The 26,146-nt window shown below is 47.1% G+C and overlaps 1 protein-coding gene across 1 annotated transcript in view; it reads left to right on the forward strand.

The window, feature by feature from the left end:
- SBE2.2 (starch branching enzyme 2.2) overlaps window positions 1-25,601 on the forward strand; it is a 185,093-nt gene extending 159,492 nt beyond the window's left edge. The window contains exons 23-24 of the mRNA XM_087402084.1: window positions 24,668-24,880; window positions 25,089-25,601. Of these exons, the coding sequence (XP_087258210.1) occupies window positions 24,668-24,763 (96 nt within the window). The 3' untranslated portion in view covers window positions 24,764-24,880; window positions 25,089-25,601. The remainder of the gene's footprint in view (window positions 1-24,667; window positions 24,881-25,088) is intronic.
- The last annotated feature ends 545 nt before the right edge of the window (window positions 25,602-26,146 follow it).

Genomic DNA, 26,146 nt, shown 5'->3' on the forward strand with positions numbered 1-26,146 from the left:
TCTCACCCATCCACAAGGGAGGGGATCCCATGAGCCCGGAGAACTACAGGACCATTATGATTGGACATGTCATGTCCAAGATTTATGCATCAGTACTTGACTCTGAGGTTAGCAGACTTGCAAAGTGTCGAGGACTCAGAGCAACAGGACAGGGCGGATTCCGGCGTGATCATGGAACCATGGACCACATTCTGATGCTCGGATGTATCATCGAGGAGGCGAGGTCACGGAAGCAGAGGGTTTATTGTTGCTTTGTGGATTTTCGCAAGGCATTTGACACGGTCCCGAGAGCCCGCCTCATACGGCGCCTACAGGACTAAGGTTATGACCAGGACCCGGGTGGACAGATGAGATCATGAGTACCATCGGGGTCAAACAAGGGTGTCCTTTGTCGCCTACCTTGTTTGGCCTCTACATTGACGAGCTTGAGACAGTGATGCAGACACAAGGGGGTGTAGGTTGCTCTCTTGGGGCACACTGATCCAGATTTTACTCTATGCAGATGACGTGGCTCTCTTGTCTTCCTCAGCAGAGGGGCTTCAGAGACACCTAGACGCTTTACAGTCCTTTTGTGAGTCTCATGATTTGAAGGTCAACCTGGGTAAAACCAAACTCATGATCTTCAATACATCTCGAGCCATCATGCGTCAGGAGCAGTTCACATTTGCGGGGTCATCTGTTGAGATAGTTTCATCATACACTTATCTTGGGGTTATCTTCTCCGGACCGAGCTTCATTATGAGACCCGCGATGTAGGCACGCTTGAGTAGAGGGTATGCCTCAATGGCCAGGCTAGAGAGGCAGTGCTTCCGCTCACACTTTCAGGATCCACACACCAAGGGGTTGCTTTTTGACTCCTTGGCTCGCCCAACGGGGATGTACGGCAGTCCTTGTTGGGGGCCAGACTTGTCGGTTACAAAGTGGACCCATGTGGAGTGGCTACAGGTTCTCATGCTATCACGGATGATTCGTGGTAAGTCATCCGTCCTCACCAGATCATTCAGGCTAAGTTTAGGTCACCCCCTTTACAACTAGATGATGCATTTCAGGTCATCACATATCTGTACCGAGTTAGGGAATATGGGGATTATACCTCGGGGTGTAACAGGCTACCATGGATAGCTTTATCCTCTTCTATGGCACTCCAGCAGGAGGAGATCAGAGGTGCTGGTATGCACGTACAGAGAGATGGTTTGAGCGACTGGGGCTCCTAATGGATAGACTACCTCCCTTCCAGTATAGCATGGATGCTCCGTTCTCTCCCCTCTTATCACACGAGGTCAACCAGGATATCCGTGAGGATCAACTACAGCTACACACTTTTCGGACCTGGTTGGAACCGGGTGAACTCCCAGTGAAGCTTAGCTTCTACAGAGATCACTTCTTACATATCACAGCGGAGGGTTTCATTGACCCACCAGGATACACACAGATTCACCTACCCTACTCGATGAGGATCTCTCTTGGACAGTTCCAGGTCTCTTCACATAGACTTCGCATCGAGAGCGGCAGAGCAGAGCAACTACCCAGGGAGCGGCACATATGCACACTGTGTGACATACAGGAGGTTGAGATAGAGGAGAATTTCATCTTCAGGTGTCCTGTGTACTATGAGATCCGAGGACGTTTCCACTGCCTCTTTAGAGATAGTTATGGGATTTTAGCCCATTTCCTCTCCTACCGAGACCAATGGTGTTTGGCAGGTTTCATTCATGAGGCACTTAGCCATCGCGAGAGGATACTCCGAGCACGGAGACAGGAGAAGACTTCTTCCTCGGTTGATCCCTCTCAGAGCTCTATCACGGAGTTCTTTCAGCTAGATCACATGGACCCCAACGAGACGAGGCCTTGACATGACCGTGATCCGGAGCCCGTGACCTGATAGCTCAAACAGAGGGTCGACACACAGATCACACTTGGAGACATCCCCTCCTTGTTTAGAGTTGGAGCCCGACCGACGGGGGTCACAGTAGCCCCGGTTAGACGCAGAGCTACGACCAGGAGACGTGTCAGGACCGCACCTCTGAGTGGCCGACAGCACTCTATTGCTGACTTCATCCCTCCACTGCCTCATCCATCCTGATATCTTGCTGTTGCTGGGGATGATGATGATATTGATGATGATGCTGAGATTGATATATAGTCGATCATCGACATGACTATGTTGTACTTAGGACTTAGTACTGCCATTCTGCATTTTTGGCATTTTGCATTTTGCATTGGTATGGACGCTCGTTTAGTAGCTCCACTACCACAGCTCGTTGTATCAGGATTTTCACAGTCTCATAGACCCATCGGTCTTCCGAAGACTTTAATAAATTTTCTTTCTTTCTTTCTTTCTTCTTAGGGTATTTCTTGCAATTCTTGCTCTTCTTCATCAACCTTTTCGGTAGGTGACTGAGTGATTGGTGTATCAATCTCCTTTGTATTTGAGGTTTTTCATTTCGATTCTTCATCAAAGATTACATATCTGGAGATGATGACCTTTCGGTTGATGGGATCATACAACTTGTATGCTTTGCTCTCTTCACTGTAGCCAACCGTGATGCATTTACGTGACTTTGCATCCAATTTTCTGCAATGATTGTCCTGTATGTGGGCATATGCTATGCAACCACATATGCGGAGATGCCGAATGCATGGCTTGTGTCCAGTGAATGCTTCATAAGGTGTCATACCACGAATCGATTTGATTGGAAGCCAATTAAGTAAGTAGTTTGCAGTGGCAATTGCTTCTGCCTAATATTGATTCGGAAGATTCTTCTCATTGAGCATTGCTCTAACATTGTGTGCTAAAGTACCATTCTTCATTTCAGCTCTTGCATTTTGCTGAGGAGTCTTTGCACAAGTAAATTGTCTTCAAATGCCGTTACTCTGCAAAAGTTCATGAATGCTAAAGACATGTATTCACCTCCTCTGTCTGATCTCATAACTATGATCTTTATGCCTGTCTGGTTCTTTATCATGGCTTTAAATTCTTGAATTTGGAAAATTCTTCAGATTTCTCTTTCAGAGAGTAGACCCAACAATATCTGTTGTAGTCGTCGATGAAAGTGTAGTAAAGTGAATCATTGGTGCTATGGGTGTGGGCATAAGCCCGTACATCTATATGAATGAAATCAAGAATATGTCTTGTTGGAGAGGTCCTTCAGCCGAAATTGGTTCCCGTTTGTTTACCAAAGCAGCAAGCTTCGCAAACTTTTCCAAGAAACTGAAGTTTCACAATTCCAATTGCCATATTCTAATTTTTGAGCTCTATCAAGCTTTTGAAATTGACATGTTCATATCTCTTGTGCCATACTGCGAAAAGTGGCATCTGTTGCGTAGTTGAGCTGGCATGGCATGCAAAGTACTGAAGCTAGCATTCTAAACAAGTGTCCTTTCTTGACTGCTTTTCCTACTAGCTAAAATCTTCTGGATTTGTCTCTGATAGTGCATTCATCTCCATCAAAGATGACTCGGTAGTTGTGTTTCATCATTTGACCAACTGATAAGAGGCTCTTACTGATCTTCGAAACATAGAGTACATCTTTCTATAATCCTTTTGCACCAGTGAAATTGTTCATAGGGACAATGCCTTTTCCTTGAATTGAATTCGGTTTGTTATATCTGGAGTGTAGATAACGTTCGTCTGTCCTTCTAATGGTTTCATCTATGTGAACCATTCTTGATGCTTTGTCATGTGAGATGATGTGCCGCTATCGATGTACCAAGGATCCTGATCTGGTTGATCGAGTTGATAACTGAAGTCCCCTTTCGAATTGCAATCAATGTCAAGGTACACTGTATCAATCTTCTGCATATCCTCGCTTGCAAGAAACATATTCTCAGGTTCATTGCCATAAAGACTGTGATTTAAATGTCCACCGCAATGATTTTCTCTTCCTTGAAATTTTCTCGATTCCTATTGGATTGACCACCTTGGTCGTACTGCTTCTTGTGGCAATCTCTTTCATAGTGTCTAAACTTATGACAATAGTTGCACTAAATGTTTGACATGTTGGTGGATGCATTCTCTCGTCCTTGGAATCTTTCTCTATTGGAATGTTTTTCTCTTGGTTGTTGATGCTGATGCTGCCGAGGATTATGATGATGCTGACTTCGTTGATTATTGTGTTGTTGATGATGACCACTTCGCTGAAAGGATCTGCCTCTGTCTCTGCCTCTGCCTCTGCCTCTGCTTCTATCTTAAGCTGAGAATGCTTGATCATTAGAAAGACCTTTGCGTGGAGTCCCGAGTTCTTTACCAAGTAAAACTGACTGGAGCTCTTGAAGTGTTGGAATTTGCCATTGAATGGCAATACTGTGGACTAGATTCTCGTATCTCTCTCCTAGTCCATTCAGGATGACTTTAACCATTTCTGCGAGAATCATGGTCTCTCCTGCGGTTGCGAGTTGTTTGTTGTTATCCTTGATCATGAGTACATAAGCATAACCGGTTTCACTGTTGTTGCGGAAACTCTGGTTTATCTAGTTTCTCAGGGTGAGAATCTTGGAAGTGTTCTTGGACTCGTAAAGAGCTGCAAATATATCCCATGCTTCTTTTGATGTCTTGACTATATTGAGCTGTCCTAGCATGATATCTTGCACATTCTGCTTGATCAAATGATATGCATAGTTGTCTTTCTTGTCCCATTCTTGTTGTGCTCGGGCAATGGCAAGATATACTACAGGTGCGGTCACTGGTGGTGCAGCTTTAGATCTCGCTGTTGGTGCTGCGGCAACAGGGGCAGTGGAGCTACTGCTGGTTGGATTGTCCAATGGTCTAGGTGTAGACTCATCGACATACTTCCATTTGTCTTGAAGTACAAGAATGGTCTCCATTCGGTATTTCCATGTGCTGTAGTTGGAATTGTCTAGCTTAGCAGATGCCTCCAAACTGAGGTTACTAGTCGTAGATTTGGTACAAGCAATGCACTCAAAAGTGTATGTGAAATCACTGTCTGAATCAACTGCAATACATTGTTTGTATCGAGTGCAATCTGAACTATGGGTGAAGATAGAACTGCAATATATAAATCCAATCTGCTACAAGGCTTGTGGCAAATGATGCCGGGAATAGCCAAGAGGCTTTACAAAGCTTAAAATGATATGCACCATGTCAGAAAATAGTCAAATAGGCTTTACAATGATGTGCACAATGATATATTCATGAGCGGAGAGGAAGGCGTTAGTTGGGAGCCGGGTCTTTAGGAGGCTATGCAGTATGGTTGTGGAGCTACTTGTAGAGTGGGAAGAGCCGCGGTATGTGAGCTCGTTGTCGGCGGTCTGGAAGTTGGAGCGATTGACGGTCCCTGACGATTGTACATTGCTTGGACGTAGGGTGCACGTTGGAGGCTCAAAGGGTCCGTCTGTACGCTCTAGGGATCCGCCTTACATTGGAGTAGCGTCGCCTCTATGCTGACTCGAGAAGGATGGCAGCTGCTCGGTTGTAGCTGCTAAGATTAGTCTGCCGTTGCTGAGCCCTTGTTGTCTAGGCTGAGCCGGAGAGGAGTTGGTGTATGTGTTGTAGAGAGCTGCTCATCGTAAAAGTCGTTGAAGCTGAGGCGTGAAAACCTACGTGTACAAAGTCGTTGCGTGAAGACCGGCATCCAGGTGGAAGTGAAGGGCACTGCCTTGTTGTGCTTCGAGTGCTTCGAGTCGGCTAGCTAGAGGGCTTAGAACTCTCTGTTGACGAAGTCTTTTTGCAGCTGGAGTTGGCCGACTGTTGAGGATGCTGCATTGGCAAAGCATGATGATGCTGGTCAACTGCTTGTTGAGAGCCATGGCTCTACCTTCTCTGTTAAAGTCCTTTTTTTTTTTCAAAAAAGAGACTTCTATTAAGTATTAAAGAAAACCGAAGAGCAAGCTCCATACGGGAATACGGGATACACCATGCAATGCATGAAAAGCTCAAGAGCCAAAAAGAAAGCATTGGGGCTGATAGTGCCATCTCAATCCGGTAGCAACCTCCGAGAAAAAGGGAGAACCCCTCCAAACTCGAAGAAATACAGTCCTTCTAGAAGAGGCTACCCATGAAGGGCCCTGCATGCTAGCCCATATGGCTATCAAAATGTGAACCGTGTCACTCCAAATACGTGTGAACACCTGTGATAGGTGTATCTGGGTGTCATCCAAGGCCTCTGTGCATCTGGCTCTCCAAATGTGCCAAGAGGAAATGCTAGCCAAAATCTCCCAAGAGGTGTCCACTGAAACATGTGAAGCTTTGAAAGGAATATGTGGTACATCCTGAAGAGAGTAGGGCTCTATCACCTGTCGACGGATCGAGAGTGCCCAAGAAGAAGGCTCACCCTCATAAAACACCTGGGGCCCAGTAAGGGATAACCATGTGACCGAGCCCCGAGTCATGAAGAAAGGAAAATGCTGAGTATCCGAGCAACTCCTTTCCAAACAGTCCTTGCTTGAGTGCAGTCCCAAAGGCAATGTCGCACTGACTCCTCTCTGCAGAGTGACAACGAGGGCAAGTGGGATCACCCCAAATCGTGATCTCCACAAGTTCAGTGCAATCCCTCCATGAATAGAAAGCCAAAAGAAAAGAGTGATCTTTCTATTTCTGAGGGATTTCCAGAGCCTCCTCTAGAAATTCCTACGCAAATCTGCGGTGATGAAAAAACTATCCCGATGGGGGGCTTTGGAGGGAAAGAAGCGAATCTCCCAATGGGGGATTCCCTGAAATCTCCTGGCATTACCAACCGTGAAGCGAAAGAAGGGAATCCCCCTCTGTTGAAGTCTTAGAAGCAGAAAATAGCAAGACTCTCTCTCTTTGTTGATGATGATGATGATGGTTATGATGCTGAGATTGATATATATATATATATATATATATAGTCGAGATATGACTATGTTGTACTTGAGATTTAGTACTGTCATTTTGCATTTTTTGCTTTCTGCAGTGGTATGGATGCTCGTTTAGTAACTCCACTACCACAGCTCATTGTATCAGGTTTTTCACAGTCTCATAGATCCATCGGTCTTCCAAAGACTTTAATAAACTTTCTTTCTTTCTTTCTCTTTTGAAATCTTGAACTCAAGTCTCTTTCTCCCAATTAACTATATCACAAGTCTCTCTCTTGCATGTGGGATTAACCTCCTAGCCCCGATCTTAGCAAAGCTTTTTAATGAAGCTGTTTGTTTGGGGTTTCCATGCACCTGGACTATTAACTTGGCAGCGGATCCCATGAGCTCCGAGAATTATAGGACCATTATGATTGGACATCTCATGCGGAAGATTTATGAATCAGTGCTTGATTCTGAGGTCAACCGATTTGTAGAGTGTCGAGGACTTGGAGCACCAAGACAGGCTGGGTTTGGGCGTGATCATGAAACCATGGATCACATTCTCATGCTTAGGTGTATCATCGAGAAGGCCAGGGCATGGAAGTAGAGGGTTTACTATTGCTTTGTGGATTTTCGCAAAGCATTTAATACGGTTTCGAGAGCCGCCTCCTCCGGCGCCTACAGGATTTGGGTTATGACCAGGAGATCATTTGGGCTGTCATGGCACTTTACAAGAGAGTATTAGGCAGAGTCCGGGCAGGATCTGGGTGGATAGACAAGATCATGAGGGGTCAAACAAGGGTGTTCTTCATCACCTACCCTGTTTGGCCTCTACATAGACGAGCTCGAGACACTTATGCAGACACAAGGGGGGATGTATGTTCTCTTGCCGGCATGTTGATCTGGATATTGCTGTATGCAGATGACGTGGCTCTTTTGTCTTCCTTAGCAAAGGGGCTCCAGAGACACCTTGACGCACTACAACATAGTCACTTCGATGGTCGGCTTGGTCGGCTATATATCAATATCAGCATCATCATCATCATCGGCAGCAGCAAGATATCAAGATGGATGAGGCAATGAAGTCGGCAATAGATTGCTGTCGGCCACTTAGAGGTGTGGTCCTGGCACGTCTCCTGGTCGTAGCTCTGTGTCTGACCAAGGCTACTGTGACCCCCATCGGTCGGGCTCCGACTAAACTCACATTTGGCGATTAATCTTTTCATCTTCACTAGGTACGTGCGTACATCTTCTCGGCGGCCTTGTTCGATCTTGCTTAGTTGGAGAGCGGGATCATCTTGTAGCCTCTCCGTTTGAAAGCGTCGTTTGAATTCTGTTTGAAGTAGGTCCCATGTGGCGTGCTCTTCCACTAGAAGGTCTAGGTACCATTCAGACGCTTCATCAGTTAAGGCCATGGGAAACCAAGCCACCTTGGTTAGCCTGCTATGCCGCGAGGTGTAATCCCCATATTCCCTAACTCGGTACAGATACATGATGACCTGAAATGTAGCATCTAGCTGTAAAGGGGGTGACCCAAACTCAGCCAGAATGATCTGGTGAGAGTCTGGCCCCTAACAAGGGCTGCCGTACATCCCCGCTGGGCAAACCAAGGAGTCAAAAAGCAACCCCTTGGTACGTGGATCCTGAAAGTTCGAGCAGAAGCACTGCCTCTCTAGTGTGGCCAGTGAAGCATACCCTCTGCTCAAGCGTGCCTGTATCGTGGGTCTCATAGTGAAGCTGGTGGGTCCGGAGAAGATAACCCCAAGATAAGTGTATGATGAAACTACCTCAACAGGTTACCCCTCAAATGTGAACTGCTCCTAACGCATGATAGCTCGAGATGTATTGAAGATCATGACCTTGGTTTTATCTAGGTTGACCTTCAAATCATGAGACTCACAAAAGGACTGTAGTGCGTCTAGGTGCCTCTGGAGCCCCTCTGCTGAGGAAGACAAGAGAGTCATGTCATCTGCATAGAGCAATGTCTGGATCAGCGTGCCTGCAAGAGAGCAACCTACACCCCCTTGTGTCTGCATCACTGTCTCAAGCTCATCAATGTAGAGGCCAAACAAGGTAGGTGACAAGGGACACTCTTGTATCTGAGCGTGAGAATGTGGTCCATGGTTCCATGATCACGCTGGAATACGGCCTGTCCTGCTGCTCTAAGTCCTCGACACTCTGCAAGTGTGCTAAGCTCGGAGTCAAGTACTGATGCATAAATCTTGGACATGACATGTCCAATCATAATGGTCTTGTAGTTCTCCGGGCTCATGGGATCCCCTGTCTTGTGGATGCGTGAGATAGTGTTAATGGTCCAAGTGTGTGGAAACTCCAAACAAACAGCTTCATTAAAAAGCTTTTCTATGGCTCTTTCAGCAGGATGTGACCAAACATGCTGGTATGCACGCACAGAGACATGGATAGACTCCCTCCCTTCAGTATAGTATGGACGAATCTCTATTGGGCAGTTTTGGGTCCCTTCATGTATCGAGAGCGGCAGAGCAGAGCGCCTACCAAGGGAGAGGCACATATGCACATTATGTGACTTAAGGAGGTTGAGACGGAGGAGCACTTCATCTTCAGGTGTCCTGATTACTATGAGATCCGAGGGCGTTTCTATTGTCTCTTCGGAGATAACTGTGGGGTTTTCTCCTGATTCCTCATCTATCCAGACCAGATATGCTTGGCAGGCTTCATTCATGAGGCATCCAGGCATCGTGAGAGGATACTTCAATCAGTGAGACAGAAGCAGACTTCTTTCTTGGCAGATCCCTCTTAGAGCTCTATCATGGAATTCTTCTTGCCAGATCACTTCGACCCCCACGAGACGAGGCTTCGACATGATCGTGACCTAGAGCCAGTGACTCGACATCTCAAACAGAGGTTTGACGGACACTTACAGAGATTCTCCCAGACATGGATTCCTGGATTGTTAGAGGTGACTTCGACAATTTGGAGACCTTGGAGGACCAGCAGGGCAGAGAACCAGAGTTTACAGGTATGGCTCAGGCAGAGCAGTCCGACGATTGGGACTCTTTTATCTTTGCGACAGGAGGAAGGGACTGTTGGCGAGACCCGTCCTTCCGGCGTTGGCACGGGAGCTTGGACTTCTCGTGGGGTTTCCGCAGGGAAGGAGGCAGACTCCTGGAGAGGCTGGATAGATTCTATGTTAGTGATTGGGCCATCAGCAGAGGCGGTCAGGCCAGTATAGTTCCAGGGACGACACTCTCCGACCATGCGCCGGTTCTCTTATCATTAGATTCGGCAGCTCAGACCCTTCCCCCTCGCTCATGCCGGATTCCCGATTCCATTTTCTCGAGGGAGGACGTGCGCAGCAGTATTTGCGATCTTTGGGACAGAGACTGGGGCGAGTGCGAGGACCTGGTTGATTCGGTGGCGCAGGCGTTGCAGGAGTCCAGCCAGATCTGCCAACTCGCAGCCCTACAGGTTCGAGAGTAGTGGTGGGGTAGAGAGAGAGCCCTTCGGAGAGACCTCGCCTCCATTCAGCGGCTCCAGCAGGCATCCCCGGGCTCGGAGGAGCTTCGGATCCAGGCCCTTCGAGCCAGAGCCCTTCTTGAGGAGACACTCCAGCGTCGCTCAGAGTTTTCCTATCATGCCTCTCTCTCCTTCTGGGCTCGGAAGGGTGACCGGATGTGCAGGGAGTTCTTCAGGACACATGGCCAGAGAGCTGCAGGTGATCAGCTTCGGAGTCTCAGTACAGCGTTGGGACACATTGTCACGGATCCGGGGAGGTCTTGGGATTGGCCACCGACTTCTACAGGACCCTTTTTCAGCAGGAGCCACTTGCTCCTCGCACTCGTCGTGCCCGCATGGAGGTGTGGAGACACACTCCTTCCTTGGTCCAGCCTAGCATGCAGGCGACGCTGTTGGCACCGTTTACCACGGATGAGATGCTGGAGGCCTTGATGGCCATCAATGGACAGAAATGCCCAGGTGAGGATGGGCTATCCCGGGCATTCTTCACCTCCTTCTGGGACCAGATCCATCAGCCCCGCAGCTTTTCAGAGGATTTTCAGCAGCGGTTATATGCCAAAGAGCCTCTCCTCGGGATTGATTTGCCTCATCCCGAAGGGAGGAGATAGACAGGAGATCCGTCAGTGGCGCCCGATCACTCTCCTTACCACTGCCTACAAAATCCTAGCCAAGATGATCAGCGCCAGAGTTCGGCCTCTACTTCCAGACATCATTCACGACACTCAGACAGGCTTTGTTCAGGATCGCAGTATCCTGGACAATGTCTTCACCTTTTCAGAGGCGGCAGAGTGGGCTCAGCACAGCAGATCACACCTTGCCATCCTACTTCTCGACTTTGAGAAGGCCTACGATCGGGTGGACTGGTCCTTTCTGGAGGGGACTCTGGTGCGGCTAGGTTTCCCAGCAGGTTGGATTCAGGGCATTTCAGCTTTGTACAGGACAGCCTCTAGCAGAGTCATCATTGGAGGCAGGATGGGAGAGCGTTTTAGCTTGGAGAGATCAATGCGTCAGGGCTTCCCCCTTGCCCCTTACCTGTTTCTCTTCTTCGCCGAGGCTATGACTTACTATCTCCGGGCGAGGTCTACAGGGATCAGGGGTGTTCGCCTCCCCCTCCGGGAGGACACGGAGCTCTTGGACTCGGAGTACGCGGATGACACAGCCCTGTATGTCCAGGACGATGAGTTGACGCTGGAGAGGGTGAGGTTGGCCCTGGAGGTCTTCTGTTCGGCTGCTGGTGCGAAAATCAACTGGAACAAATCAGTTGGTTTCCTCACAGACCCCGGGGCGCGTTCTCAGTGGGGGAGGTTTTTGGGTTTCAGGTGGATCCCGCGGGGACAGACAGCTAGATACTTGGGTTTTCAGGTCGGCCTGGACATCACGCCAGCTCAGCAGTTTCTCCCGGTGCTAGATTCCATCCGACGGAAGCTGGCTTTCTGGAGCACTGCTAAGCTTTCCCTTGCAGGTCGTGCCTTGGTAGTCAACCAAGTCCTCCTTGCCACGGCTTGGTATGTGGCTTCCTGTTGGTGTTTCTCGAGATCCAGTGTGGCACAGCTTAGGAGGCTGGTTCGGAACTTCCTTTGGTCCGGGGAGGATGGCCTCAGAGATACCAGAGCCAGGGTTGCTTGGCAGACAGTTATTCTTCCGCAGGCTGAGGGAGGCCTGGGAGTCATCGATCCAGAGCTGCAGAGTCAGGCCTTGCTAGGCAAGTTAGTCATCCGCGGTTTGACCCCGGGGGGGCAGACGTGGAAGATGCTACTTCAGCAGGGGGTCGGTTCTTGTGTCCCGCGACGAGGTGGAGAGTGGCTTCCGTCCCTCAGGTGGATCTTCACTTCCGCCCCACTTACTCAGCCCCGTTCCCTACTCGTTCGTAGCCTCCTCATGGTCTAGAGGTGGCTCCGCCTCAGTCTCATTCAGTCCCCTCCCCGCTGTCAGGAGGAGATTGATCGCCAGCCGCTTATCTGGAACGATCAGGTCAGAGATGCCGAGGGCCTTCAGTTGGGGGAGAGATCACACATCAGGTGGGATGGTTGGATGAGGGGGCCAGCCCGGTCCCTTCGAGTTTGGAGGGGCACGTACAGATATTTGGAGACGGCTGATCTCGCAGACGCCGCTGGAGGTGTTCGTGGAGCCCAGGCGAGACGCACGGAGATCGACGGCGCGATCCCAGCTGATTGGTTGGTTCCACCGGAGCCTCAGATCCTCATGCCTAGTGACGACCGTTGGCTGGGCCAGTTCACCCCCCGTGGCATCCCACTGGTGGTCGCAGGACGTATGGTCGACTCCTCTATTTCTTTCTTCGCGGTTATGGGGGATGGACGACTCAGGAGAGAGGATGCACTCATCGACCCCCTACTCCCATGGCAGAGGGTTCGGATCGTAGGCCTTTTGGGGAAGGTCTGGCGTACCGACCCTAGCATTGAGCAAGATCAGCTGCAGCTTTGGCGACTCTGGCTCTGGGAGGGGCGGGCCTTGTCAGAGCTTGAGTGGGACCCAGGAGAGTGAAGCTGGCCAGAGGTTGTGACAGGACAGGGGCCGACCTCCTTCTTCGCCCACAGCATGACTTTGGGCAGGCGAGTTCTTGGGAGGATGCAGAGTCGCCCCCCCACCCAGCGGCCCAGCTGGTATGCACAGGGTATTTCCAGATTCTTTTTGCAGGCCTTCTGGAAGGCCTTGTGGGAGAGCTGGCGGCCGCGGAAGATCTCCTACTTCCTGTGGCTTCTCGCCCACAAAGGTCTTCCGGTGGGGAGCTGGTTGAGACAGATAGGCCAGGACGGACGCTGTCAGATCTGCCATGTGGTTGAGGAGTCACCAAAGCACTGCTTGTGGAGCTGCACTCGCGCCCAGGAAGTGTGGAGGTGGACTTTCGGGATTCTCACTCGCGCAGCACCAGAGCTAGGCTTGATCACGTGGGGCGCGTTCTGTTGGTGCAGCACCGCACCTGGTCTACATCACTTATTCGAGGCATGCCAGCAGGACCCCACTTTCCTTATCACGCAGGGTACATGGGGGCTGCTCGAGGGTATCCCGCAGCACCTAGCAGAGGCGGATACAGGAGTTCAGGAGAGGCAGCGAGTCTGGGAGATTATCAGTAGCATAGCAGGGTGGCACATTTGGACCTCGCGTTGCGCGCAGATCCTCGGTGGCACCTCCTTATCGACTGCCCAGGTCATGACTGATATTTGGTGCGAGATTATTCATACCCTCAGAGGCCAGTGGGACCAGATTCAGGGAGATTCCCGGTCCGGTCAAGAGAAGCGGAGACGCTTCCTTCGGGCTTGGAACACTCAGGGCCTCTTCTTCGAGCAGACCTCGCAGGGCCTTCGGTGGTGCTACTCACCACCCCGATGGCTGTTCATTCACACTCGCCTTATCCCGACGTGAGAGAGTGATTTATTGTGTTACCTTTTAGGGCTGTGTCCGATTTGTGAACGCAGCCTGTCAGCTACAAGCTGACCTTTTGTATCTTGTTCTCGAAGTAATATAATTAGCACTGTTTTTCGGCAAAAAAAAAAAACAGAGGTTTGACGCGTAGATTACATTTGGAGAGATCTCCTCCTTGTTTAGAGTTGGAGCCCGGCCAAATTGGAGGGTACAAAGGGCACCATTACTTCACTCCAGTTGCTGAAAACAAGTTTGGACAGTTTTTACATCCTCTTGGAAAGCCATGACTGCCCAAATGCATGCCTCTGGGACCCCAACAATATATGAGCATTGCCCGAGCACAAAGTCAAAGGCCTAGCAGTAGCTCTCTGCTTATGACATTCCGCCTGCTCTATTAGGGCTCAAGAATAAAGATGCAATCAAATGGTCTTATGTAAGCCTCACTGTCCTCTTGCCCTGATTGAGGTGAAACGAAATAGCCTCACGTGATTTGATAATAGGGTGTATGCAGCCAGTGATCAGAAGAAGAGATCAACACGAGACACATGGAAGTGTAACTATTGTGGCAAGGAAGGGCATATAGAAAAGTATTGCTATACGAAGCAACGTGATGAGGTGCTAAAACGGACCAAGGATAAAGCTATGGTAGTGGAAGATCAAGGGACAAGTGATGTCACCATGTTGGCCGAGGTTAATCATCTCAGTGATCAGAATTATGCTTTTTGATCATGCTGTTTCTAAGCAGTCTCGTTTGGTTCTTTGTGGGCAGTCGGTTATGATGTAGAGCTCTTTGTGAGCTTTATGTGTTAGCTCTTTGGGAGCATAGTTGCTCTTTTGTGAGCACTTGTAGGAGAATGTTTCTTTTGTCCACAGTATTATCTCTTTCCTCATTTTGGCTGAGGGGGGGATTGTTGGGTTATGGAAGACTCATCCTCATGATGTTAGTATAGTGGCGTGATTAGCCTTGTCTGTCCACGTGGCCTTCATGCATGTGGTGATCTATGAGGAGGAGATGTGTTGCCTTCATTCTAGTACCCTCGGGGCGGCAATGAGAGTCTACCTCCACGATTCTAGCAAGGCATACGACTCTTGGCTTCTCCACACAGTCAGGGATAGTAGGATTGCGTGCTGTCAACCATGAGGAGAGCTGGCTTGCATCAGGCGGTTTACCTGATGCCTTAAGACATTTTAAGCAGGTCGACTTTGTGCGTGAGTTGTAGTAGCGTGTTGTGAGAGCCTCTATGGCTATCTTTGATGCATTGTAACGAGCAACAAGCCTAGTAGGGATGAGCTCTAGTAGTTGATGAACTCTAGTGACTTTTGTGTGGATTTATGAGTTGATTTTCGTCTCGGTTCTCTATCGATTCATTAGCTTTTGCACTTGTTTTAATTCTGATCAGATAGTTGTTTAAATTGCATGAAACACTGAACTTAGGCATAAAGCCAAGACTCATCTCACACCATAGACCAAATGGTGGTATCCCCGAGTGTGGGTTCCACTGCAAAATTTTTAAGGAAACTCCACCATAGAGCCACAACCTCCGTGAACCCAAGGCTTAGAGAAGCAGGTCAGGACCTAGGTACTACTCAGAGCCCGAGCCATGCTCCATATAACCAAGGTTGAACAACAATCTCCAGTAGAGCATCGTCTGTAGATCTAGATAGCGTGCCTCCCACTTGGACATCAAAAACCAAGGCATGCTCATGTGAGTGTCGTAAAGAAATAACCTGAATTTGAATGTCCAAACCCGTAAAAGTACCCATCCAAGCGGAACATTAAGTAGGCATATCATTTGTCTCCATCCAACCCACTGGAATGGCTGCATCAATCTGCTGAATTGTCCCTGGAATTCCCTTAGATGATTTAATAATTGTATTTTATGGTCCTTCGTAGCATCCCATGGAAGAAGCAAGGCCCTTCTTCCATCTAGACCACTGCATATAATGAGAAGTGCCAAGTGGTCTGCCATGCTTGTCAAGTATACTATCATTCCACATGACGAGCTAACTGTCAATCTGTTCCAGAGAGGAAGCGGGAATCTTCCGAAGAGTACTCCCAAAGAAGTATAGCATACCCTCTTCCCATGCGGGGAGAGTCAAGGTCTCCCAAGCCACCCTAGCTATAGCATTTGTTGAACCATCTAGTCCACTCCATAGAAAATATTTTATAGGTCTCTTGAGGTGAGTGATACATTCCCTAGAATGGCACCAAACAAAGCAAACAAACCACGCTGTGGTCAGCAAAACGTGGTTAACAACCACTACTCTGGAAGCAAGGTCTAGCTTGTCTAAGCTCCAAAAGAGACGCTTCCTCCTGATGCTCTCCAAAATGGGAGCAAATTGTTGTGTTGGATAGATACCCATACTGACCTAGCGTCCCACGTACCTGATCGGAACCACCACTCTAAATCAAGTGAAAGCAATATCAGCCCCCCAATCCGGAGTGTCCTCGTCATTGATCCAAAAGCCATTGGATTTATTCCAATTAATATGTGCACCAGTGGCAGTATAAAATATAGCCAAGGCTTCCTTGAAGGAAGTGAGCGTCTGTGGAGTGGCTTCCAAAAAAACAGCCATAGCATCCTCCAACCAGTGTCCAAGAGCTCCTCCTGCTGTCTTAGGGGTAGTCTTATGCCCAAAATATCAGCTTGATGTCTAAGAAAGATACTCATAGCTTCAGCCAACAAACAAAAAAAATGAAAGGATCAAGAGGGCATTCCTGATGGAATGATCTGAAAATTTGAAACGTCTTCTCTAACCCTTCCAATGAATGCGTGGCTGTAGGCTGAAGATACAGGCTGAATTTGTGAAATGGACAGGAGACCGAGCAAGAACATGGCTCTCACACATCCTAACACATGCTCTACACCATGGTTTTCCTTAGGAATGGCAAGAAAATTGGGTCCAGCCTTTACACAAGGGTGGAGACAAAAATCCAGTCACAAATTACAGAACTATAATGGTTGGCTCTACATTGGCCAAGCTCTTCAATACGGTGCTTGAAATGAAAATCAGCTCATGGGTAGAAGAGACCCAGAAAAGGGCCATTGGACAAGCAGGCTTTCGCAAGGACCATAGGACAGCCGACCACCTTATTACCTTGAGAGTCGATCTGTACAGAGAGGAAACCTCTATAATCGAGGCATCTGTAAATCCAAAACAAAGAAGGGTGTCCCCTAGAAAATCCCAATCTACCCTGTCATAGGCTTTTTCAAAGTAAAAGACTCCACATAAACAAACTAGGCACTATCCAGCATCAATCCCTCTGGCACATAAAGTTTGCACACAGCCCAGAGCTGTTTCCAACAACTAGCCTCAGCCACACAGCTCTACCCAGGCTATTACCCGTGCCAATCCTTTATTGTACAGCTATGGATATTATAGCTACAAAAGGAGATCCTCCATGTACGAACTTGTAGTGAATTCCATACACTGAAATTTTGCTGCCCAAAGCTGACACATAGCCTAGACTTAGCAACCAACTTGCATGTTCAAAGAAACACATGAGAGAAAGATTTCATCCACAATGGATCACTTTTGTATGACATTAAAAGCATCCGTACAGCCAGCCAATGAAGTCCGTACTATCATTCATTGCATCTATATTGTCTGTACAGCATTAAATGAAGTGCCTAGGGAAGCGTGCCACAGAGAGAGAGAGAGAGAGAGAGAGAGAGAGAGAGAGAAAGGGTCGCGTGGAAAATTCCGTACAAAAAGTGAAGGATAGGAGTCAAATGTTGGATGTAGGGCCTTTAGAGAGAAACGTGCATGGCAAATTGCCACGTGGCTCATGAAAGCCCCTAACCCTCCTTACCAATGACACTGTTTTTCCCCCCACATGAAAGCTCTAACCCTCTTTTACCAATGAAGCTTTGGTTTTCCTTGGGCCATACATTTAGACCCCTCTTAGCCTTGCCTTGACCTAGCATTTGGGCCTAGTGGGTGCACTTTGAATGATCTATGTGTTTGTCTCTGTCGAGTGTGTTGTGTTGTTGACTTTGGATCTCAACTTCGCGGACCACCTGTGGTCTGATGGTCTATGTGATTTGACTAAAAGAACTTCGAAACGCAAAGTGCTTGTTTGACGTGATCTTCTGTCGATTACACAAGATGAAGATTCATCTCTCCCTAGACACGCCCTCTGCTCATCCACTCTCAATGCGGAGTCGGTGTGATGAAACGTGGAACTTTTCGATAAAGATCCTCAATAAATGCAGGAGGTGGATTTCGGTATACCCTAGTGGAACAATGAAGCCCTTCTCTGAGATGTGCAAGTAGTGATCCCTGTAGAAGCTGAGCTTCATTGGGAGCTCACTCGGTGCCAACCAGTTTCCGAATGTATGTAGCTGTAGAAGATCCTCTCGGATGACTTGGTTGACCTCGTGATAGCTGAGTGGTATAGATGGTGCCTCAAGGTTGTACAAGGGGGTAATCTATCCATGTGGAGCCCCAATCTCTCAAACCATCTGCATGTGTGTGCACACCACCATCTTTGATCACCCTCTGCTACGAGGGCCATAGAGGGGGATAGTGCTAGCCATGGTAGTATACGTCGTTCTAAGGTACATGATCTGTAATCCGTGACGCATTATAAATGTGTGACGATGTGGAATGTCGTATCAAGTTACAATGGAGTTGACCCAAACTCGGCATAAATGATTTGGTGGGAGACTAATGGCTCGTTGGCGGATAAACCCTCAAAACAAGAGAACCCAAAGACGCTCTACTCTAACCTAGTTTGCATTTGAGAGATCTAGCTCCCAACAAGGGCTTCCATACATGCATGTTGGCCATACCAAAGAGTAAAAAAGGAGAGCCTTGGTCCGAGGGTCCTAAAAGTGTGAGTGGAGGCAGTGTCTCTCCACTCGGGCTAGTGAAGAATATCCTCCGCTCAAACGGGCCTGCATAACCGGGCTAGAGAAGAGAACTCCCAAGTATGTGTATGATGAGACAATCTCAACCAGTGATCCATCAAATTTGATCCGTGCTCTACGGAATGGCTGCTTAAGATGTGTTGAAGATCATAACCTTGGTCTTACCAAGGTTGACTCTCAAATCCTATTATTCACAGAATGCCTGTAGCGCATCTAGGTGTGTTTGAAGGCCCTCTACAGAAGAACATAGTAGCACCACGTCATCTTCTTGTATCACAACCTAAAGCAAGGAGCCAACGAGAGGACATCCAGCCCCTCCAGGTCTCTATAAAAGTCTATGTAGAGGCCAATGATGAGGGATAGAAATCATAGAGTCTTTGGTGATTCGACATTTTCCACCACCTCTTTTTTAGGCACTCTTTGCAGCAATCTCTCTGCAAGACACATTCTATTGGGGGTTTTTCCTTCTGGACTCTTTCTCCCATGCAGGCGTATTGCTCTAGCTATTTGTCATCATTGCTTGGCACCCAAAGAGTCTGTTTCTCATATTTTTTAGCGTTGCCCTAACACATATGGCTTCATTGGCATTCTTCAGTAGAGATTGCGAAGAGAGGCTACCGTTGTTCAATGAATGTGAATGTAGCTTGTTTGCACCCTGAATTCTTTTACAGATCTTGAATGAGTGCCCTGATATGATTTATTATGTATTACATATGGTCGTATTTGTGGTTTTCAAACAGAATAAAAATGGAACGCCCTTGTTGGAGATATCATAGTCAAAGAGTGTGTTGGTGTGTAGTACTAGGTGATCTAGTACTAGTCTATGTGTGTGTCTTGTGTGAGTGCCACGTGTCATCATGGGACTTATCCCATATACACTAGGTGCTAGTGTGTGAGTGAGTAGCCTACATAAGGCTTGTACTTCACTTGTTTTATCACACTTGATGAATGAATGAAAGCCTTTCTTCATGTCTTCATTTGAGCATCATTTCCTCACACCCTAACCTTCTCTTTCTTTCTCTTCACCATGTTTCTAATATGGTATCAGAGCTACCTTTCATAGCTGCCATGCCACCCTTGCCCTAACCCTAATTCGTCACTCTTGCCCTAACCCTAATTCTGCTTCAGCCCTTCTTCCTGCAGCCGCCTCAGCCTTGCTCCATTTTGCCCTATTCTACCTCCTTTCTTGCAGTCATTTGCATCGGTCTCTGCCTGCCCACAGCCCGCCTCCATGGCCGCCTTATCCGAGAGCTTTTGGAGCTTTGGGCGCTGCTTCACGGCCTTTATTGCTTGCTGGTCGGCAGTTTCTGCAAGGCGCGTCTGCACGTGTAAGGTTCCCTAAGGCTGTTTTGCAGTTCTCCATCGCCGAATCTAGGGTTCCTAGGCCGCTTCAGCATAGCCGGCCACCTATTCAAGGTTTTGAAGGGATTTTCGAGCATTTCTAAGCTGCTCCTGCATAGACACCTTCAACAGAGATATCTTGGGGCTGCTTCTTGGCTTCCAGATCACCTACAACAGCTGTTTCTTAGTGTGGTAGCCTGCTACAGCATTTGGAACTGTTCTAGGGATCCTCCTTGCACATTGGTGACCAGCCTTTGCACTTCGGGGTGCCCTAGTGAGCCACTTTGCAGCTTTCGGATCTGCTGCAGCAAATCAAGCAGTTACTACGACCACAAGAGCTCCATTTCTGGTTCAGTTCTGCATTTCGGAGCATATTCTTTGTGTGTTTTTAATTAGGGTTTTATTTGGAGCACCTACAGCCACCTATATCTGCCCACTTGCACACGTGGAGGATGCCATTGAATTTTGGAGTCCTAGACCAGCCGCCATACTCGCTGGTTCTTCAGCTGGTGCTGCGAGTTTTGCTCCCTCAGTTTGCACACATGGAGCCTCACCTTCGTGGTTAAGATCAATCCGCACAAGTCTCAGCTTGGGATGAGAAGAATGACAAGGCACTAGCGCTTATTGGTGTGAGGTTGGCTAACAAACTACTCATCATCTTGACCTCACTACTTCAGCCAAGGAGACACTGGAGAAGCTCGAGAATAGATATGCCACATCTACTGGATTTGAGGAGCAAGCTCTATATGCTATATTACATGATCTATCCCTCTTTGAGGTGATAGATGATGATCAGTGATGCTATGTGTTTGTGTTGAAAGGTTCAGAGCCTTGAGTTGTCCCTCTAAATCGAATGTCTTTAGAGTCAATAAGAGGTCCTCTGCCCTGGGTTGTCCCCCAAAAATGATTGTATTGTGTTTTACTTTGGTTGATGGTATTGACCACCTAGTTTAGAATAAGGGGGGATGACGAGTGATGGTTTGCCCTTGCCGATCGCAAGCTGACTAAGAAGTCACTATCACACGGGAGCTGTTGGATAGTTGGACTTGCTCTTTGCAGTATTGCGGTGGAGGGGGGATCAGTCTACTCTTTGCGTGTTGGGTCTCACACTCTTTGCTCTGAAGGGGGGTGTTGGAGATATCATAGTCAAAGAGTATGTTGGTGTGAAGTGTTGGTGTGTAGTAGGTGATCTAGTACTAGTCTATGTGTGTGTCTTGTGTGAGTGCCACGTGTCATCATGGGACTTATCCCATATACACTAGGTGCTAGTGTGTGAGTGAGTAGCCTACATAAGGCTTGTACTTCACTTGTCTTGTCACACTTGATGAATGAATGAAAGCCTTTCTTCATGTCTTCATTTGAGCATCATTTCCTCACACCCTAACCTTCTCTCTCTTTCTCTTCACCATGTTTCTAACAGCCGTCCTCCCCGACAGTCTTGCGTAAATCCTAACTCATACTACTTTCGGCAAGTTCTTCTGGCTTTTTGGGATTATCCTCACCGACCGGAGTTTGACTTGTTATTTTCCTAGGTTCGGTATTGGACACTTTGGACTCTCTGGAAAGATAAGAACCATAGAGTCTATGGTGACCCTAGTTTTTCTACTTTGTTTTCTTTTGTCGCTCTTTGCAGAGCAATCTCTTTTTGATTGCCTGCAAACTCACTATATAGAGTATGATGTCCTACGCTGAGATTTTCTCATGATGTATTTCCCAGCTATGTATCTTTTAGCTTCCTAGTTTTGGGATAGCTACTTTGTAATATAAAGCATTTAAAGTTTCCAAACCCCCCCCCCCCCCCCCCCTCCCAAAAAAAAAAGTGTGTGTGTGTGTTTGGCTCCGATGGAGTTTGTGTCTCATATTTTTTGGCACTGCCCTCAGACACGAGACTTCTTGGGCATCCTTTGGCAAGGTTGCAACTGAGATTTCCTCAAGCTTCTTTCGGAAAGATTTTCTGACTTTTTGGGATATATCTTCGACGGCCGTATTTTGAGTTGTTCTTTACCTAGGTTCGCTACTGGGCAATGTGGACTCTCTAGAAAGATAGAAACCACAGAGTCTTTGGTGATCCTATTTTTTCTCAGCAATTGCTCTTTGATTGTCTGCAAACTCACTACATAGACTACAATGTATATTTGTCCTACATGGAGATTTCTCTTGATGTACTTTTTCAGCTTCCCAGCTTTGGGATAGCTTCCTTGTAATACAAAGCATTGAAAGTTTTCACCCCCAAAAAAAGAGTGTGTGTGTGTGTGTGTGTGTGTGTGTGTAAAGGGGAGAGATGGAGAGAGAGATTGGGATGGCGAGCTCAGCCTCTCTCTCATCCGTCCCTGTACCTTGCCCACAGCTTGTTGTTGCTGCTCCGCCTTCTTCCGTACCTTCTCCGTCAGCCCTCCCTACATGGCCCGCTGCTGCCCTTACTTTCTGTGCAGCAGCCTCTGCACAGGCCGCCTCAGATGTACTTTCTTTGTCCGTCCCCCTCGGCGCTCCCCTCTGTTCTTGCCCCTTCATTTGCCTCTGCGCAGGCCGTACTTATTGTACGGTCGTCCGTGCAGCCTCCCCCCTTTGTACAAATTTCTTCATCCGTACCTGCTCCCGTGTCCGTACAGCCAGGTTCGGTACAATCTCTTCTTGATGTCTCTTCCTATTGCTCCGACAGATGGCTCTTTTGTTTTCTCTGCTTCAGCTCCCCTTCTGCCTCGATTCCTCCTACATGTGTCTTCATTCGGCGGATGCATGGTGCATTGCCTCCCTGCACTTTGGTTAAATCGGCAAAGCTGGATATTGCGGATGGTCCTTCATCTTCCCTCCAGCTCGACTTTCTTCGTCAGATGTGTTTTGCTTCTGTTACAGATGTTCCTTCATCGGGTTCACCACTGGTTTGTTCTTTGGATTCTACCCTTCTAGTTTCTGGTCTTCGACAGGCTCAACAGTTTGGGATCTGTCTCTACTTTATGGGCAGGATTTTATCTGCAACTCAACTTCGACGTTGGGCTGAAGTTGCAGTGGGACAGGATTGCCTTTCTTCCTTTCTCTTTCTAGGCAAAGGTTTTTATTATGCTCATTGCTCTTCGACTGATGTGGTGGGGCGACTTATCAGTCGTGCTGGTATTCATGGGTCTGGTTTCTTTGCTTATGTGATGCCTTGGGATCCGCTTTTTGATCCGCCTGCCTCTCTTCTAACTCACTGTCCGGTCTGCATTACCCTCAAAGCGTTGTCTCTGCCTCTTTTTCAGCATCTTCCTACTCTTGCAGCTTTTTTGGGGAGGCCTCTACATATTCCGAGACTGGACTTTTTGCAAGATACTCGGGATGTTTGCCTTTGTATTTTATGGGATATGATGCAGCCTGTGCCCTCTACTTTGAATCTTGATTTGGGATTTGTTCATCCGCAGGCTGCATTTTGCCTCTTCTCCTACAACATGTTATCAGTGCCGGTAGGTTGGTCATTTTGCACGTGCTTGCCCTTCAGCTTCCATGACCACTCCTCTTGTTCCTTCTTCAACTGTAAAGTTTACTCTTCCTTCTCCTCCAGTTTCTGCTAGGGCTTTACTGGATAAGCCTTCTTTTACTGCTCTGAAGCATTACTGGAGGAAGGTAGAAAAATCACAAGTTAATCTTCCTCTTGCTAAAGAAGTTCAGGATCCGGCTCCCGTTGAGCATCATCAGCCTCCTTCTCCTCTAGATATGGACGTGCCCCTTGCAGAGGGGATCATACAGGATGTTGCACATGCTCTTTCTCAAGTTGATCCTCGAAGTGAAGCTGAAATGCTGAGTCCTGTTTTATCAGATGCAGCTCTTTCGTCGGAGGATACAGATGTTGATCTAGCTCCTTTGCCTCTGATGCCTTTGGCAGAGTCTCCTTTTGTTCGGGATACAGAAGTGCCTTTTTTACTGGAACCTTTTCATCCCATGTTACAACAAGTTTTTGACCTTGTGATCCAGAAATTTCGGGTACCAGCCTATATCAAGAAGAATCACAAGGGCAAAAAACAGCTGGTTTTTATTGATGGTGTGGTTTCATCACTGCATCAGTTTTTATAGAGCAATAATTTGAAGCTGGAGGATGCTGTGTTTGATCCTCCTCCAGCTTGATATGTAACTTTTTACTTGGCTGCCTCATGACTTTTGCTCTGAGGCTTTACTTGTAAATTTTTTTCTTGTACTTATTGGTGGGTTTTTACCTCTTTTTTTTTTTTCAAAAAAGAGACTTCTATTAAGTAAGAAAGAAACCCGCTAGAGCAAGCTCTGTGCGGAAATACACCATGCTAAGCATGTAATAAAAACACCTCAGAGGAATGAGGTAGAAAGAAACCAAGGCTGAGGCTGAAAATGCCATCTCAACCTTGTAGAAGTCTCAGCAAAGAAGGGAGAGTCTCTCCAATCTCTGAGAAAAGTAACTCTCCTGGAGGAGGCTGCTCGCGATGATCCTTGTTTTTACCTCTTTTGAGGTTTCCCACACAGAAATATAAGATTTATCTAAAAAAAGAGTGTGTGTGTGTGTGTGAGAGAGAGAGAAAGAAAGAAAGAAAATTTATTAAAGTCTTCGGAAGACCGATGGGTCGATGAGACTGTAAAAATCCTGGTATAAACGAGCTGTGAGGGTGGAGCTACTAAACGAGCATCCACACCAATGTAGAATGCAAAAATGCAGAATGGTAGTACTAAGTACAACATAGTCATGATGGTCGACGAGAGAGAGAGAGAGAGAGAGAGAGAGAAGATCAGCATACCGTTGAAGGCATGCCAACATATTGTTTGAGTTCTGAGCTAATGTACTGTGTGGTTGTGAATCACAGGAGGGCTGGTATGATGATCGCCCACATTCCTTCTTGGTATATTCTCCATCTAGGACTGCGGTGGTTTATGCCCTTGTTGATGAGGACAGCTCTTAAACAAAGTGCTGGAAGAGATGTATTAGGAAAATGTTCACCTGCCGTCAACAACGATCTGTACATTGCATAGCTGTAACTTTGATAAGCAGGACTTGTCATTTGTCAAGAAGGGTGATGGTAAGTGTTTCTGCCAGAAACTATTTTTCTCCCTACTAATTTTCTGTTGCTGCTGATGTTTTGCGCTGTGAAATTGAAGCTTTCTTGGTAACATTTCCCGTCACCTTGAGAATACAGAATTCTATGCTTCACTTGAAACAGTCTCAGCTCCCTTGCAAGGTGATTCTGCAATTTATGGCAGTTAAAAAGGTGTTTGTTTGCTTTTCAGGAATAATCTGAGATTGTGCTGTCTATAATGTTTGGCTGACCTTGGCGTAATACATACCTGCAAGACTGTCGAGGCTTGACTACACTTTAGTGGGCCATCCCATAAACATGAGATGTAAAATGATTAGCACAACTTTAAAAGGCAGGGCAGTTTGGAAATCCAAGGACTTCGTTCCTTTTTTATAATGACTAACTTCATTGAACTTTTGAGGTGCACCATCGTGTGTGGAGTGCAGATTAAAAGTTGCAAGGCAAGCTTTTCTTAATGGTGTCATGCATTGTCGCTGAAGTAGTATATCCTGTAACACATATTGAGAATAGAGGGTATTATTCTCGTTTGTGCAACACAGAGCACTTAGATCTTTTACAGTCCCAGTCCCTTTGGGCCCTGTATTTTCGAATCTTTGTTAGTGGGTTCTCGACGGTTTGCTATCCTTCTGTGAAAAGAACTTAAAATGATCTTTAATAGGAACCATGTTGGTTGAAATAATCGTTCTAATTGAAAGTAATGAAGAGGTAATACCAGGCGTTGAATAAATTAGCTTTGTTTTATGATTGGTACCATAAGAGTTGAATAACAACTTTAACCTTAGACTGTGCTCTATTATTCCTGTTTCTCTCTCCTCCTCTGGTGAATTTGGTATCCATCCCGTGGTGTGCTATGGAGAGTAAGCATTTCTTCCTGCAGTCCATGTCCATTGCATATTGAAGAATATTACCATTGGCAGCCAGGAGAGCAGATAATCCAATTGAATATCCCTTTTCGCTATAATAATAGCTGCAGAAGTATTGTCCACCTACAAGTGGGGTGGGGAGTTTCTTTTAATGAATGTTTAGAGGTATTCTAGTTTGTTCTATGAAATGCTTTTGAGACATGCTTCAGACAAGTTAGTTCCAAAGAGTAAAGCAGAAGAGATTTGTTAACAGGCAAGAACAAGAGTGTAACAAATCTTTTAGAAATGTTTTTTGTTCTTTCAGAGACGTTTTTTCTCAATTTCCTCATGTTGGCGATAAAGTTTGTTTGAAACTGTCATGTCAGCAAAGTGTAACACTCAAATA

This window comes from Dipteris shenzhenensis, chromosome 30 (assembly GCF_047967505.1).
Source record: "Dipteris shenzhenensis isolate YYH24624 ecotype China chromosome 30, Dip_SZ_1.0, whole genome shotgun sequence".
Lineage (NCBI taxonomy): Eukaryota > Viridiplantae > Streptophyta > Polypodiopsida > Gleicheniales > Dipteridaceae > Dipteris > Dipteris shenzhenensis.